This window comes from Anomaloglossus baeobatrachus, chromosome 3 (genome assembly GCF_048569485.1).
Source record: "Anomaloglossus baeobatrachus isolate aAnoBae1 chromosome 3, aAnoBae1.hap1, whole genome shotgun sequence".
In the NCBI taxonomy this organism is placed as follows: Eukaryota; Metazoa; Chordata; class Amphibia; order Anura; family Aromobatidae; genus Anomaloglossus; species Anomaloglossus baeobatrachus.
In genome coordinates, this window is record NC_134355.1 from 129708753 (window position 1) to 129726890 (window position 18138).

An 18138-nucleotide genomic window follows, 5' to 3' on the forward strand; every position below is an offset into this window, starting at 1 on the left:
TTTTTACCCACCCAGGGACTGCTTTTGGACGTCCCACTGTCTGGGTCTCCCAATTAGGAGCGAAAAAGAAGAAGGGAATTTTGTTTACTTACCGTAAATTCCTTTTCTTCTAGCTCCAATTGGGAGACCCAGCACCCGCCCTATTTGTTCTTAGGGTTTCGTTTTTCGGGTGCACATGTTGTTCATGTTGTTTCTTAAGTTCTCCGATCATGTTATCGGATTGAATTTGTTTTTGAAACTGTTATTGGCTTTCCTCCTTCTTGCTTTGGTACTAAAACTGAGGAATCTGTACTCCTACGGGAGGGTGTATAGCCAGAAGGGGAGGGGCCTTACACTTTTAAGTGTAGTTCTTTGTGCGGCCTCCAGAGGGCAGTAGCTATACACCCACTGTCTGGGTCTCCCAATTGGAGCTAGAAGAAAAGGAATTTACGGTAAGTAAACAAAATTCCCTTCTTTTTTCTTTCATACTAAATTGTGCTATAAGGAAAGAAACAATTAAAGAAGGATTTTCCCTTTTACCACTTTATAATTTTTTTTCCCTAGTTCCTTCATTATAAGCCATATTTTATTTTTAGGACTTTGCCATGGATCGTTTGGTCAACATCGTTGGTGGCTGTTGTGGAACTACTCCAGCACACATCAGGTACCGTATTTTTTCGGACTATAAGACGCACTGGACCATAAGACGCACCCTGGTTTTAGAGGAAGAAAAATAAACAAATAAAATTTTAAGCAAAAAATGTGGTCATGACACACTGTTATAGTGCGAGGATCTGCTGCTGACACTTATGGGGGTAATGTCCCCAAAATCTCTACTAAGGTACCCCATCCTGGTAATGATCCTCCTGTCTTGTATATGATCCCCATCCATCCTTGTATATATATATATTTCCCTCATCCTGGTATAGCCCCCATCCTGCTATATACCCCCATCCTGGTATATGGCCCACATCCTGTGGCACACAAAAAAACATAAACGTTTATACTCACCTTTCCTCACTCCACGCAGCATTGCTAGTCTTCCTATCTGTGTAAGCAGCGCCCCTGACCTGTGTGAAGCCATGCGCACAGCGATGACGTCATCACTGTGCACACCGCTCTCCATACACATCAGCAGACAGGAGGACATCGCGATACTGCAGGGATCGGTGGCCGGTGAGTATACCGTACTTATTCACTGCCCCCAGCGCTGATGATGATGCGAAGGGGGTAGTGAATATAGCCACACATGATCACTCCAGGCTGTAGTTGCCAGGGGTGATCACGCGGGCTGGCTGTTAATTATGCGCACATCCCCTGCCCATCATCCCGCCCACCTGTCAGTGCCGCCTTCAGCGCTGAGAGATGATGGGCGTCGAGATGTAGTGCATAAAAAGAAGCTAATGAGCGGGCCAACGTGGTCACTGTAGGCGCTGCTACAGCCTGCTCATGCCGCCGATGACCTGCTCTACCGCAGCACCCTCATTCCCCGCATATGGACTATGAGCTCTACATTCCGACTAAAAGACGCACCCCCCACTTTCCCCCAACATTTGGGGGAGAAAAAGTGCGTCTTATAGTCCGAAAAATACGGTAATAGAGAAGAGAAACCAAAGCAATCTCCACCATGGAATCCCAATAACATATCTACATAGGGCTACATGACATTCCCTTTTCAGAGAGGAGGTGGACTGGATCTCTAGAGCAACCTGTTGGGGGTAGCAATTCTAAAACTCCATATTGATTCTTTAACGAGTCTTGCCACCTGACTTATAAGTAATGAAGAGGCTATTTGCATATTTAAATTCCCAGACGAGCAGTGTATGCACTCTCTGGGGAGAGTATGACGACGTCACATCATCTGGTCACAGTTCCCACTGAGCGAAAGAGACTTTTGTCAAGTATTCCTATACGTAAAGGGAACACTATGGATAAGGGATCCTCAATGAGTTGCTTGTGAGCCACATGTGGATCTCACCCCTGCCTGCTCAGGTCAGTGCCACTCTCAACTGAATGGCATACACCGGAGGCATTATTGCTTACGAGGAGACTCTGGCATTATTTGTTTAAGGGATACTGAGGGGGCATTATTAGTTTATAAGTGTCATGACTACTTTTTAAGGGCTTCTTGGGGATAATTACTCAAGAGGGTAGTCAGGAATTACTATTGCTGGATATTTTTTTTTCTAAGGAACTTCTCAAGGCATTACTTCTTTAGAAGTTTTATTTGGGCTTTTATAATTTTATATGATGACCCCAGGAGCATTGCTATTTTATAAAGGGGTACTCTGGCAAAATTACTCTGTAACATGGCATTCGGGATCTTATTACTTTCTAAATAAGTATTTCCAGCATTACTTTACAAGAGGTTGCTTGGGAAGTTGTGCCCTTCAAAGAGGCACATGGGGCTTCTATAATGTTTTGGGTAGAATATGGCTTGTCACAGTCTTTCAAAGCTGAACAAGAGTTTCAAGGTAAGAAAGTGAATTATGTGTGTATCTCCACACAGAGGAACAGATCTGGATACCCATATACTGGCCTTAATTTTTTTTTGGGATATTTAAGTATGGTAAATTGGAGACGGGATGATACTACCAAAAGAGGCGTGTGAAGCTCGATGTGACCATGTTGTGGGAGTGCGCGACACAAAAATGCTGAATGTGGGTTTTGTGGGAACCCCTGTATCTTGGTATACCGCCTCGGTGTGATTTGTGTGGAAAAGCTTTTACTGTCATAATACCAGTTATGGGGGCTCTCGGTGTCACTACTCTGAGGGGGGGCAGGAACTGGATGTGGTTCATGACTCTGACTCAGGACTGATTGTGGCTCTCCAGGTCAGAAAGGTTGGGGACCACTGCTATATAGAATCAAGTTTTACTTTTATACCCTTCTTTATTGTAATAACTTGCATTTTGTGTTTCTGCTTCATCAGGGAAATTGCAGAAGCAGTGAAGCTCTGCAAACCAAGAGTGCCTCCGTCCACCGTGTTTGATGGCTACATGCTGCTTTCTGGTAGGTACAAAATGTACTCACTATTCACAGAAACCTGTGTCCTGACATGACGTTTCTATTTACTATGTAGGGAAATATTAACTGTACGACTTGAATTGTATCCAGTGGTTATTTAGTTAGCAGGGCTCCTAGTGGTGTTTGCATTTTGATCATTTAGGTATTTCTGTATAGCCCTAGAAATGAAAAGCTGCATTGCTAGAAGGTCATTCACATAATATCAAGCACCAAATAAATACTATTTCTCTATCGCTTTCATTGGGGGACACAGGACCATGGGTGTATGCTGCTGTGACTAGGAGGCTGACACTAAGTAGACATAAAAAAAGTTAGCTCCTCCCTAGCAGTGTACACCCTGAGCCGGAGGTGGATCTATGCCAGTTTTTTGCTTAGTGTCGTAGGAGGCTGAAGTGGGCCCATATCTCTATGGGCCAACCTCAGCCTAGGCTATTGCTTTTTTTCGATTCCACAATCAAGTCACAAGAGTCCTCAAGAAACTCAGAGCAGAGGGCATCCCAGTGACTCTCATTGCCATGGATTGACCCAGGCAAGCGTTGTTTGCAGAACTCACGCAGCTCATCAGACACCCCAGGGTGGCTTCCAGATCGTCTGAACCTCCTGTCGCAAAGTCCTCTTTGCCATCAATATTCTGGGGTTCTCAATTTGACCACATGGCTGTGGAACCATGGCTATTAGCCCAGGCAGGCTTTATCCCACAGGTCTTACTGACCATGGTCAGTACTCAGAAGCCTCCGTCTTCAAACATCTACTACCGCACCGGAAAGGCCTCCTTTCAAGAGTGTGAGGTCAATCGTCAACTCATCTACACTGGATCTGTCACTCCCAGTGTTACTGGCCTTCCTACACTCAGGCTTACAGGCGGGTCTCTCGCCAGCAACCTTCAAAGGGCAGGTGTCGGCTTTATCTCTCTTTTCCAGAGGAATCTTGCATCTCGGCCACAAGTCAGGACGTTCATCCAAGGAGTCGTCTATCTGGCACCGCTAGATCGTTCCCCGCTAGAACCATGGGACCTCCAGCTGGCTCTAGGGTCTCGTCAATGAGCTCCGTTCGATCCTCAATATCACGCCTATCCGGTAAGGTGGCTTGGTTGAGGACAGTCACTTCAATCGGAAGAAGGTCTGCTCTGTCAGCCGTCTCATGCGGGTCACTTTTTTCTTGTTTTTTTTTCACCAAGACGAGATTGTTCGGCACCCGTCTCAGGTTTTTTCCTACCGGAAGTAGTATCTGAAGGAGGTGATTGTGCTTCCATCCTTCGGTCCAGCCTCCATTCGATCCTTGGAGAGGTCACGGCTTACACCGGATCTAGTGCGAGCTCGGAGGAGTTACGTTTCGAGATCCACGCCCTTGTGCATCTTGGACGGCCTATTCGTCCTGTCTACTGGACCCAGGAGGGGCATGCAGGCGTCCAAGGCTACCACGGCGAATTGGATCAGGCCGACCTTTTCAGAGGCCTACAGGATTAGAGTCAGGTTTTCTCCGAGGGGTGTACAAACCTTTCCACCTGTGCAATTGGGGCATCTAGGACAATCAGACGCCAGGCGTCAGCCAAGTAAGTCTACAGAGCCGCCGCGTAGTCAAGCTTTTCTTCCCTTTCCAGGCTTTCCAGGATACAGCAAGGGGCTGTCGCACACCTATGATAGGCCGGTTTGCTTTTGCACCGACCATTCATACAGAGTTTTGGATATGTTTTGAATCTGTATGATTACTCCTGTACCCACCCAGGCACTGCTTTTGGACGTCCCATGGTCCTGTGTCCCCCAATGAAAGTGATAGAGAAAGAAGGATTTTTGTGTACTAACCGTAAAATCTTTCTCGGAGTCTTCATTGGGGGACACAGCACCCACCCTGTTTGGATATTGGGTTGCTCTTAGTTGCCGGAAGTTTCTGGTTCTTTATGGAAACGCGTTCCTCTGTACCCGGCTTATTTATGTTTATATATATATATATATATATATATGTATGTATGTATGTATGTATGTATGTATATATGTATATGTATATATATATATATATATATATTTATATATATATATATATATATATATATATATATATATATATATATATATATATATATGTATATTTTACAGTATAGGTTTAGATAAGATACTCTGTGTTTCTTGTTATTACCTTGATTAGTTATGGTTGTTCAGGTTTCTCCTACTACTGCTTGTACACTAAACTGGCATAGATCCGCCTCCGGCTCAGGGTGTACACTGCTAGGGAGGAGCTAACTTTTTTTATGTCTACTTAGTGTCAGCCTCCTAGTCACAGCAGCATACACCCATGGTCCTGTGTCCCCCAATGAAGACTCAGAGAAAGAGATTTTACAGTGAGTACACAAAAATCCTTCTATTCAGGTAAAATGTAACACAGTTGGTCCATCTAATTAAAATATATGGTACAACAGATTATAATGCCCCTACTATGATATAATATGGTAGAAGGGTCACTGCATCAAACTCATAAGCCCTATACTATGGTCCTATGTCTTCATCCTGTAATACATATATCTCAGACAGTACCCACCATGTCTTTTGGGTTACTTGCACTCGCCGCAAGCTCTGCTAATGTGTAGCACATTTTGGGTTCCGCTAATTTAATGTGAATAAATTGGATACATTTGTATGTTGTGCAACAAGATAAAACTGTTGAAATTATAAATTGATCTTAGTGATATTCTTTTATTACAACCTGATTTCAGCACTGGCTCGATTACTGGGTGTATTCAAGCAGAGCTGTTCCTTCTGTCTGATTTTGGCACGTGACTAGTAGCGTGCTTAAAGAGAACCTGTCCCCAGATTTGTCCCCTATAAGCACTTATATACAGAATTCTAGAAGACTGTATATAAGAGCCTAGGCCACTCTGTATAACATTAAAAAACCTCTTTTATTATACTCAAATGCGGGGTGGCCCGATATGAGTCGCTGGTTTCGGTCCGGCGCCTCTTCTCTTCCTTCCATCGCTGTCCTCCTTCCCAGCCCTGTATGGATGACATGTCATACGTCATGCACACAGAGGCTTCCATTATGATTCTGCACACACGTACATTTCTCTGCCCTGTTGAGGGCACAGCAATGTATTGTAATGCGCAGCAGTGGGGAAAGATCAAAGAACGAACATGCATGTACACTCCAATACTTTGCTGTGCCCTCAGCAGGGCATAGAAAAGTGCGCGTATACAAGAGCGCCATGAATTCCTCTGTGTGGATGACATAGGACGCATTAGTCACACAGAGCTGGGAAAAAGGATGGCGATGGAAGACAGGAAGCACCGAACCGACACCAGCGACGCCCATCAGACCCGACCGCCCCGCAGGTGAGTATAAGTAAAGATGTATTTCTTTATCGTTCCTTTGGGAGACCCAGACCTTGGGTGTTTAGCTTCTGCCTCCGGAGGACACACAAAGTACTACACTTAAAAGTGTAGCTCCTCCCTCTGAGCTTATACACCCCCTGGTGAGCCAGTCCCAGCCAGTTTATCGCTTTGTGTTCAGGAGGCATACATCCACACATGCATTCTCATATGATTTTTTCCTTTTTGGAATGAGATTGAAGAAGTGCGGGTCCACGTCTGGACCCACGGCATGTCCCTTCTCACCCCACTGTGTCGGTGGTGTTGTAAGGTTGATTCCAAGGCTGGAGCCTTACATGCCGTGCTCCTTCACCATCCCTCCTGGGCTCTGGCTTGAAGTGGGAGCCAGCGCGGTCTCCATGCCTGGCAGGAGACCGGTCTCCATCCGCAGCCCTTTAGGATCCTGCTGGACCGGAGCACTCATCCCCAGGGACCTGGCCCTGCGTCTCAGCAGCTAAGTACCTGAGACGTTTATATGTTGGGGGTCCCTGTGCTTTATTGTATGGGGAGAGTGTGCTTACTGTATTTATCTTGGCATTTCCGGCGGGTTCTCTAGCTGTCGCCCGAGAACCGCGCCGATGGTGCCTGCGCGTCGGCCTCGCCGCTCAAATGTAGGCCCCGGCTTTGCCGGAGGCCTAGTTTCTGTTCACTGCCCTCGCATGTCACTCATGCAGAGGGACAGGCTCGGCTCCTCCCGGCGGCCGTCCTGCACAGGGGAGGGACACTCCCCACTGCTGTACGTGTCTCCTCCCCTGTAGGTCTCTATGGCCCTCCAGATCCCGCTCTCCTACAGGAACGCCCCAAGTCCCGCCCCCTCTCTTCGCTCCGGCGGCCATTTTCTCAGACAGGGTTCACTCTGCGCTGGCCTACACTCTGCATCCCTGCTGAGGTGCTGTGCATTGGGGGTCTGGGCTTCGGGATCTGGAGGGCACACAACACCGCTGCCAGCGGTCTGGTAAGCCACAACCGGTCTCTGGTTGTGGACCTCTGTATATACTCTCTGGGGTTCATTCTCTTGTAGAAGCTGTCCCCACTCCAGCAGCATGTCTCACACGAGGAGCAAGGCTCCAAAGCTTTATACTGTATGCGCTGCATGTAAGCTCCTGCTGCCTGAACCGAGCACCTATCCACATTGTGATGTCTGCTCTAACTTGGCGGTGCCACAGCCTGGAGTCTCACCCCCAGTGGTCTCTCAGGCTGCTCCTGCACCTGTGGCTGAACCCCCGGCTTGGGTAGAATCCTTTTCTAAGTCTATCTCCCAGTCTTTTGCTGAGTCCATGGGACTTCTGTCCAGGACTTTGTTGAATATGCATCAACCCCCTTCACAGGGTGCCTCTACTGCTAAGGGTCCCTTAGGATCTCTATCATCTGACCTCCGTCCACCGGAGCTCCAAGAGGATTCATCATCAGGGCCCAGACCCCGTCCTCCTAAGAGGAGACGCAGGGTTTCCTCTCCTTCCTCATCCCGTGGCTCTGATTCAAGAGCTGACTCGCAGGATGAGGAGGATGCCTTTACAGGGGGCTCGGAGGCTAACTCCATGTACCCCATTGATCTTTCCGAGGGTGACTCAGATCTTAGTGACTTGATTGCTTCCATTAATTCTGTACTGGATCTCAATCCGCCAGTATCAGAGGAGCAACCCTCTCTGGCAGAAAAGCACCAGTTTACCTCACCTAAGAGAGTAAAGAGTGTGTTCTTTAACCACTCCAGTTTTCAGGCCGCTGTGACCAAACCCAGGGCCTGTCCTGACAAACGCTTCCCAAAGCGTGGTTCTGATGACCGTTTTCCCTTTCCACCTGAGGTGGTCAAGGAGTGGGCTCATTCCCCAAAGGTAGACCCTCCGGTGTCTAGGCTCTCAGCCCGGACCGTTGTGTCGGTAGCTGATGTCACCTCCCTTAAGGATTCCACTGACCGTCAGATTGACCTTCTGGCCAAATCTGTGTATGAAGCGGCGGGGGCTGCGTTTTCCCCGACTTTTGCAGCAGTGTGGGCTCTCAAAGCCATCTCTGCTTCTCTAGAGGAGATGCATTCCCTCACCAGGGAATCTATGCCCGAGATGGTTGCCTTAACTTCTCAAGCTTCAGCTTTTTCATCTTATGCCATGTCTGCCATGCTGGAGGCTTCTCACCGCACTGCGGTGGCTTCGGCTAATTCCCTCGTTATCCACAGGATCTTGTGGCTTCGAGAGTGGAAGGCAGATGCTTCTTCTAAGAAATACCTTGCTGGGCTCCCTTTTGCTCGGTCCCGGCTGTTCGGAGAACAGCTGGATGAAATTATCAAAGAAGCTACTGGCGGGAAGAGTACTTCCATGCCACAAATCAACCAGGAAACCTGCCCAGGGTAGGAATCAGTCGAGGTTTCGCTCCTTTCGTTCCTCCAACTGGTCATCCTCTAAGCCGTCCGCCTCGTCCGCTAACTCAGCTAAGGACCAGAAATCCAACTGGCGCCCAAAAGCGCGTCCACAAAAGACCGCAGGAGGTGCTGCCACTAAGGCAGCCTCCTCGTGACTCTCTGCCCGCTCCGGCAACGTCCTTAGTCGGTGGCAGGCTCTCCCACTTTGGCGACGCTTGGTTTCAACACGTCTCCGATCAGTGGGTGAGAGATATCATCTCCCACGGCTACAGGATAGAATTCTCTTCCAGCCCGCCAAACAGATTTTTTCTCTCAACTCCCCCCTGCTCCAAGGCCGCCGCCTTCTCACAGGCCGTGGCAGCCTTGCAGGCCAACGGAGTAATTGTACCAGTTCCCGCCCGGGAACGGTTCAGAGGTTTCTACTCAAATCTCTTCCTAGTTCCCAAAAAGGACGGTACCTTCCGGCCCATCCTGGATCTCAAGCTTCTCAACAAGCATGTTCGGGTGCTGCACTTTCGAATGGAGTCTCTGCGATCAGTCATTGCCTCAATGACCCAAGGGGATTTCCTGGCATCCATCGACATCAGAGATGCCTATCTGCATGTGCCAATTGCAGTTTCACACCAGCGTTGGCTACGTTTTGCAATAGGAGAAGATCATTTCCAATTCGTGGCTCTCCCCTTCGGGTTAGCCACGGCCCCTCGGGTATTCACCAAAGTCATGGCAGCAGTGATTGCGGTTCTGCACCTCCAGGGGTTGGCAGTGATTCCTTACCTGGACGACCTTCTAGTCAAGGCTTCATCCAGCGCAGACTGTCAGCGGAGTGTCTCGCTCACTCTCGCCACTCTAGCCCAATTCGGGTGGCTTGTCAATCTTCCCAAGTCCACTCTGACTCCGACCCAGAGTCTCACGTACCTAGGGATGCAGTTCGAGACTTTGTCGGCTCTAGTGAAGTTGCCCTTAAACAGCTGTCACTCCAGCTGGCGGTGCGCTCTCTTCTGAGGCCCCGCCGTTATACTCTCAGGCGTCTGATGCAGGTGCTGGGTCAAATGGTGGCGTCCATGGAGGCTGTTCCCTTTGCCCAGTTCCATCTGCGTCCCCTGCAGCTGGACATTCTCCGCTGTTGGGACAAGCGGCCTTTTTCCTTACACAAGTTAGTGGCTCTGTCGCCACGGACCAGGAGCTCCCTTCAGTGGTGGCTTCGGCCCCTCTCCCTGTCCCAAGGGCGCTCCTTCCTGGCCCCGTCCTGGGTGATTCTCACCACGGATGCCAGTCTATCCGGCTGGGGAGCGGTATGTCTCCACCACAGAGCGCAGGGCACTTGGACTCCGTCCGAGTCAGCCCTTTCAATCAATGTGCTGGAAACCAGAGCCGTGCTTCTAGCTCTCCTAGCTTTTCACCACCTGTTGGCGGGCAGGCACATTCGAGTCCAGTCAGACAACGCGACAGCGGTTGCCTACATCAATCACCAAGGCGGGACACGCAGCCTCCTGGCAATGATGGAGGTACAACGCATCCTTCAATGGGCGGAGGACTCCAAGTCCACCATATCCGCAGTCCACATCCCAGGCGTGGAAAACTGGGAGGCAGATTATCTCAGCTGTCAAAGCGTGGACGGTGGCGAGTGGTCCCTGCACCCGGCAGTGTTTCAGTCAATCTGCCGCAAATGGGGCACTCCGGACGTGGACCTAATGGCATCCCGTCACAACAACAAAGTTCCTGTTTACGTGGCTCGCTCCCACGATCCTCAGGCCTTCGCCGCGGACGCTCTGGTTCAAGACTGGTCTCAGTTTCGTCTGTCTTACGTGTTTCACGTGTTTCCTCCTCTAGCTCTCTTGCCCAGAGTCCTGCGCAAGATCAGAATGGAGGGCCGTCGAGTCATCCTCATTGCACCGGACTGGCCCAGGCGAGCTTGGTATCCGGACCTGCTCCACCTGTCCGCAGAGATGCCGTGGCATCTCCCGGACCATCCAGACCTACTCTCGCAAGGTCCGTTTTTCCGCCCGAATTCTGCGGCCCTCAAATTGACGGCGTGGCTCTTGAGTCCTGGATTTTGACGGCTTCTGGTATTCCTCCTGAAGTCATCTCCACTATGACTCGGGCCCGTAAGGCTTCCTCCGCTAAGATCTATCACAGGACTTGGAAAATTTTCCTGTCCTGGTGTCGCTCTACTGGCCATCCTCCTTGGCCATTCTCTTTGCCGACCCTTCTGTCTTTTCTACAGTCCGGTCTGCAGCTAGGACTGTCCCTCAACTCTCTCAAGGGACAAGTCTCAGCTCTGTCAGTTCTGTTCCAGCGGCGTCTCGCCCGGCTGGCTCAGGTCCGCACCTTCATGCAAGGCGCGTCTCACATCATTCCGCCGTATCGGCGGCCCTTGGATCCCTGGGACCTTAACTTTGTCCTCACGGTATTGCAGAAACCCCCTTTTGAGCCTCTTAGGGAGGTTTCTTTGTATCGTCTTTCTCAGAAAGTGGCCTTTCTGGTTGCCATAACTTCTCTCAGGAGAGTCTCTGATTTGGCTGCGCTCTCTTCGGAGTCACCTTTTTTAGTCTTTCATCAAGACAAGGTGGTTCTCTGTCCGACTCCGGACTTTCTTCCTAAGGTGGTCTCTCCTTTCCACCTTAACCAGGACATTACCCTACCTTCCTTCTGTCCGGCTCCTGTTCATCGCTTTGAGAAAGCGCTGCATACTCAAGATCTGGTGCGTGCTCTCCGGATCTATGTGTGTCGCACCGCTGCGCTTAGGCGGTGCACCTCTCTTTTTGTGCTAACCACAGGTCGGCGCAAGGGCCTCCCTGCTTCTAAGCCGACCTTAGCCCGTTGGATTAGATCGACCATTTCGGACGCCTACCAGAATACTCAGGTGCCTCCCCCGCCGGGGATCAAGGCACACTCGTCCAGAGCTGTCGGTGCCTCTTGGGCTTTTAGGCACCAGGCTACGGCTCAGCAGGTCTGTCAGGCTGCCACTTGGACTAGCCTGCATACCTTCTCGAAGCACTACCAAGTGCACGCTCATGCTTCGGCAGATGCGAGCTTGGGCAGACGCATCCTTCAGGCGGCTGTCGCCCATTTGTGAAGTTAGGTTCTGCCTACTTCTTAGTTTTTTTGTTTATTCCCACCCAGGGACTGCTTTGGAACGTCCCATGGTCTGGGTCTCCCAAAGGAACGATAAAGAAAAAGAGAATTTTGTTTACTTACCGTAAATTCTTTTTCTTATAGTTCCGTATTGGGAGACCCAGCACCCTCCCTGTTGCCTGTTGGCAATTTCTTGTTCCGCGTGTTATCACCGGCTGTTGTTGTGGACAGAGTCTCCGGTTGTTCCGGGCTCTTGCTCTGTTCTACTTGTGGGTGGCTATTCTCCTTCAGCTTTTGCACTAAACTGGCTGGGACTGGCTCACCAGGGGGTGTATAAGCTCAGAGGGAGGAGCTACACTTTTAAGTGTAGTACTTTGTGTGTCCTCCGGAGGCAGAAGCTAAACACCCAAGGTCTGGGTCTCCCAATACGGAACTATAAGAAAAAGAATTTACGGTAAGTAAACAAAATTCTCTTTGTTATACAGAGCGGCCTAGGCACTTTATATACAGTATTCTAGAATACTGTATATACTGTAAGATCTCACTTGTGGTGGCCGCAAGTTAAAAAAGACAAATCCGGTGACAGCTTCCCTTTAACCCCTTCACGACCTTGGACGGATCTATCCGTCCAGGATCGTGTCCCGTTAAGCCCCGCCCCCTGCCGCGGGCAGGCGGCGTGGATCGGCACAAATATCAGCTGTTTTCAACAGCTGACATGTGTGCCTGCTAGCCGCAGGTCGAATCGCTTCCACCCGCGGCCATTAACCCCTTAAATCTTGCTGCCAAAGTCTGGCAGCAAGATCTAAATGCGCGTGGCATGTTTTTTACTTACCGCCGCCCCCACCGGAAGTCACGTGTGTTATCACGTGACTATCGGTGGTTGCCATCGTAGCACAGGGTCATGTGATGACGCCTGCAGCTATGATGTTTCACTTTCATTTTCCCTCGGCCGAGAGCAGAGGGAAAAACAAAGTGACTGAATCTGCTGTTTACTGCTGTATTGCTGTGATCAGCAGATAGATAATAGCGATCGGATTGCTGATTGCTATAGCCCCCTAGGGGGACTAGTAAAATAAAAAAAAAAGTTTTAAAAAATTTTAAAAAAAAACAAAAAACCTAAAAGTTCAAATCAACCCCCTTTCCCCCCATTGAAAATTAAAGGGTTAAAAAATAAATAAATATACACATTAGTTATCGCCGTGTTCAGAAATGCCCGATCTATCAAAATATAAAATCAATTAATCTGATTGGTAAACGGCGTAGTGGCAAAAAAATTCCAAACGCCAAAATTACGTTTTTTTGGTCGCCGCAAGTTTTACGCAAAATGCAATGACAGGCGATCAAAACGTAGCATCTGCGCAAAAATGGTACCATTATAAACGTCAGCTCGAGACGCAAAAAATAAGCCATCACTGAGCCATAGATCCCAAAAAATAAGAACGCTACATGTTTTGGAAAATGGCGCAAAACGTGCGCCACTTTTATTGGACAAACTTGTGATTTTTTTTTAACCCCTTAGATACAAGTAAACCTATACATGTTTGGTGTCTACAAACTCGCATCGACCTGAGGCATTACGTAGATACATCGGTTTTATCATATAGTGAACACGGTGAATAAAACATCCCAAAAACTATTGTGCGATCACACTTTTTTTGCAGTTTTTCCACACTTGGAATTTTTTGCTGTTTTCCAGTACAATATATGGTAAAACCTATGGTTTCATTTAAAAGTACAACTCGTCCTGCAAAAAACAAGCCCTCATATGGCAAGATTGACGGAATAATAAAAAAGTTACGGCTCTCGGAAAAAAAGGAGCAAAAAACAAAAACGGAAAGTGCCCGGGGGCTGAAGGGGTTAAAAGTAGCTGGTTGCCTATCTTGGCTCATTAGCTATGCCCGCCCACTTCTGTCTCTGCTTCAGTAATGACGGAATGTGGAGCAGACGGGCGTTGAAATTTGGACGCAGGTCACCTATCATAATAAAAGTATGTTACCAAATATATTAAGTTTGCGTTTACAAGTAATTTTACAGAACTTTTTTTTTTTTTCCCTCGAAAACCCATTTAACCCAAAAGAGTAACAGGTGATTAGGGAGACCTCTATGTAAGAAACACAGAGCTATTACCCTTATAAAGATTTAAAACTAAATTATTTAATTCATTCCTTGGCACCTAAAAAGTAAATGGTATCTAAACGTAACGAGTCCGATTAAAGCAACACTCCAGAAAATGTTTGCGTATATATGAGGTATAGGCTATTATTTAAGAACCATGTAGAGGCTTGAGTATGCCTTGTGTATAACTTCTTAGTTGATATGCCATTTTTGTCATGTTGATTCTATCTCTCTCTCTCAGGTATATTCCCTCATGTAGACTACATTTCCCATGATGCCTCAAGCTTTGTAGAGGGGATAAAGTCTCAGCTGCACTTGCTCTGCTCGAAGTGCTATCTTATAGGGATAGTAATTAGTGATGAGCATGCACTACCATGTTCGGTGCTCAGTACTCAAAACAGGCAGCTCGGACAGGCTTGATTAGAGTACCGAGCATAATAGAAGTCAATGGGAAACTTGAGCAATTTTCCTTGAAGATCTTCCGAAATAATGCTCCAGTTTCCTCTTGACTTCTACTATACTCATTATTCGAGTCAAGCCCGTTCATTTGTCCAACCTCATTTTTTTCGAATACCGAGCACTCGTGCATGGTAGTGCTTGCTCATCACGAGTAGTGATAAATCAGTGGTCAAAAATTGCTGTTCTCTAACTCGCACTTCAGATTCTCAGTGTGTCCTGTGTAATAGGTCTCCTTCGCCTCCTGCTTGTGATAAGTTTCTCCTTAGCACCTGTGACAAGCAGGAAACAATGTTAGCTGTTTAAAGATGCAATTCATTGCGTAAAATACAGAATGAAAAATTTGGATTGATGCAACTGTACTCTGATGTTACATATGGCATAGATAATATATTGCTTGTGAAAATTAAGTAAATTACCGTAATTAACATAAGTACAAAAATATTTAGTTGTAGTTCAGCTTTATTTCTCTGTGTGTACAGTTGTCTTGTATTACTAATGCCTTCTGAAATATAATTTGTAACATGAATTGGGTCTCATTTTCTTTTCACAGGTTTGGAACCATTTAAAATAGGGCCTTATACAAATTTTGTTAATATTGGTGAGCGATGTAACGTGGCTGGGTCAAGAAGATTTGCCAAACTCATTATGGCGGGAAATTATGAGGTAAGCTGTGTAGAATGACAAATTAAAATGTTTACTTAATGTCATTATTATTATTTTAGATTACTTGTGTGATCAGCATGGTTCTACTTTTATTATTTAGCGCTCTCCTAATCCAGTGAGTACTTTTTCAGTTGACATTGTAAAGAGTAGAAGTCCAGGTTCAGACGACCATCGTATTAAATGGCCCCGACTTGTTTATGCCCATTGTGAATGGCTTCAGGAACTGCCTACCATTAAATGCAGTATTCTCATCTGTAAAACAGACTAGAATACTACATGCTGCAATTTTATTTTCCTGCATATAGTTGAAAATATCACTTATGTACACTACCAAATTGGCTTCCATTGGTCATTGTGTGCTATATTTTGCTTACTGACCAACACAACTGTTGTCTGAACATAGCCTTACCGTCTAATACTTTATATCGAAAGGCGCCTCTTAATTGTGAAAATTGATATCGCGGAGAGCACCTTTGTTTAGGGCTGCTCCCCATTTCCTTATCTGTTAATAGGGATGAGCAGACCCATGGAAGTTCAGATTTCGCTGGTCCAGCTGAACTTCTTTAAAGTTCGGTTCTGGACCTGGACTTGACCTAAACTTCATTTGATGTCACTGATTCGCAGTTCGGCTCTCCACCCACATGCAGCCAGCCATAAAAAGAACACTTCCAGGGCTGGGTTTATATTTTTCCTGTTTTTTTTGTGCACATTACGCTGTTGTTACCCCCAGTGTGAGCCTTTCAAAGACTGCAATCCCAAGCACAGCAATGAATGCACTTGCGAGTGTTTTGCATACGTAAAGTACTCGAACTTTGTTTTTTTGGAAAACCGTTCGTACCGGACATTGAACTTTAGGTTCGCTCATCTCTATCAGACAAAACTATAGGACTGTACTGGGAGCCACTGTCTTGCTGGTGAACTCTATTTTTATGCATTATATGAATATGCTATAAAATACTACTTTTGTTGGTGAAACCTCTGCAATTTGTGTGTCGTATTGGGGATATCCAATGAGGGCAACCTATTAATTATGAGTATGAAAAACAATCTAGAAACGGCAGTAAATTGACTTGATAAAAACAAGACATATCTTGAGTGGTAAGAAATATAATTCTAACCAAATGACATATGATATGCTGTCCCAACAGGAAGCCCTTACAGTCGCAAAAACACAAGTAGAGATGGGGGCGCAAATCCTTGACATTAATATGGATGACGGCATGCTGGACGGCCCTAGAGCCATGGCGCGGTTTTGTAATTACATTGCGTCTGAGCCTGATATCGCTAAGGTTAGCTTCTCTCTGTCCTGTATTTTCTACAGTGAGGTGTAATGGGATACAACAGCCCCATTATTTTACGAAAAGATGTCCTAAAACATATTTTTCTGTATATTTAACTTCACAGGTACCACTGTGTATTGATTCATCTAACTTTGAAGTGATTGAGGCTGGGCTAAAATGCTGCCAAGGAAAATGTATAGTGAACAGCATTAGTCTGAAAGAGGGGGAAGAAGACTTTTTGACAAAAGCCAAGAAGATAAAACAGTTTGGCGCGGCGGTGGTTATCATGGCTTTTGATGAAGTGGGGCAGGTATGTTCCCTTCTTTGGTGGCGGTGGTCTGCAGGTCATTTCTGAATGTGACCATATAGATTGCACATCTCTCTGTGGCCATATGTAATAGATAAATGTGGGTAGATCCTGTTCACATTATGAGTTTGACTTCTGTTAAGAGCTGAGGAAATGAGCCTCCTGGGCGGGCGGTGCACTTACTTTATCCACTGATATATTATGTATGCCAAAATTACAAGCAACAAAGGGACATTACAGATCACAATACTATTACCGCACTATTTTGCAAAATTAATTAGTAGTGAACATTTGCATATAAGAATTGTATCTTCACTCATGAATTTTCTAGAAGAGCTGAATATATTTAACTAGAAGGTGGCCCGATTCTAACGCATCGGGTATTCTAGAATTTACGTATTGTGTAGTTAATGTATGATTTTTGTTATATATATATATATATATATATTTTATAGATGTTTTTTGTGTAGTTACCAAGTGTTTGTGTAGGGCGCTGTAAATGTTATGGGTGTTGTCAGGGTGTGGGGGTATGTGAGAGCGGTGTTGTATGTGTGTTGCGTTGTGTGTGTTGCATTGTTTGTGGAGCGCTGTGTGTCTGCAGCGTTCTGTGTGTGTGGTGCTGTGTGTGTTGCGCGGTTTGTGTGGGTGTGGAGTGCGTGTGTGTGTTTTGGGGGAGGTATGTTTTGTGCAGTGTGTGTGTTGCACGGTATGTGCGTATATTTATGTTTGCCGCGGTGTTTGTGTGTTGGGTATTGTGTGTGTGCGGTGTTGTGTGTGTGGGTGTCTGTGTAGGGCGGTGTTTGTGGTTCCCAGTGTGTGTGTGGTGTGTTGTGCGGTGCGCGTGTGGCGGTGTGTGTGTGTGTGTGTGTGTGTGTTTTGGGGGGAGGTGTGCACCCCCCATCGTGTTTCATCCCCCATGCTGTGCACCCCTCATCGTGCGCCATCCCCCATGCTGCGCACCTCCCATCGTGTTCCATCCCCCATGCTGCGCACCCCCCATCGTGCTCCATCCCCCATGCTGCGCACCCCCCATCGTGCCACATCTCCCATGCTGCGCACCCCCCATCGTGCTCCATTCTCCATGCTGCACACCCCCCATCGTGCTCCATCCCCCATGCTGGGGCCGCCGGGGGCGGGTCCGAGCGTGGCAACGTGTGCTGGGGGCGGGGCTGAGCGGGCGAGGTGTCAGCGTATGCCGGCTCCCTGCACATGTGTACCGGGAGCCGGTGTACGCTGGTAACCATGATACACATCGGGTAACTAAGGGAAGCGTTTCCTATAGTTACGCGATGTGTATCATGGTTACCAGCGTACACCGGCTCCGTCACGATCCCAGCATCGCAAGGTTATGTCCGCCGGGGGCGGGGCCGAGTGTGCCAACGTGTGGCGGGGCGAGTGGGCGATGCGTCAGCGTATGCCGGCTCCCTGCACATGTGTACCGGGAGCCGGTGTACGCTGGAGCGGGCGATGCGTGCGGAGGTCTGGGGCGAGCGGCTAATCCATGCGGGGGGCGGGGCCAGG

The 18138-nt window shown here is 47.6% G+C and overlaps 1 protein-coding gene across 2 annotated transcripts in view; it reads left to right on the forward strand.

The window, feature by feature from the left end:
• MTR (5-methyltetrahydrofolate-homocysteine methyltransferase) overlaps positions 1-18138 on the forward strand; it is a 188203-nt gene that overhangs the window by 69933 nt on the left and 100132 nt on the right. For both annotated transcript variants that reach the window (XM_075339442.1, XM_075339443.1), the window contains 5 exons: positions 576-643; positions 2912-2991; positions 14918-15030; positions 16179-16319; positions 16435-16620. In XM_075339442.1, coding sequence (XP_075195557.1) covers positions 576-643; positions 2912-2991; positions 14918-15030; positions 16179-16319; positions 16435-16620 — 588 coding nt within the window. The remainder of the gene's footprint in view (positions 1-575; positions 644-2911; positions 2992-14917; positions 15031-16178; positions 16320-16434; positions 16621-18138) is intronic.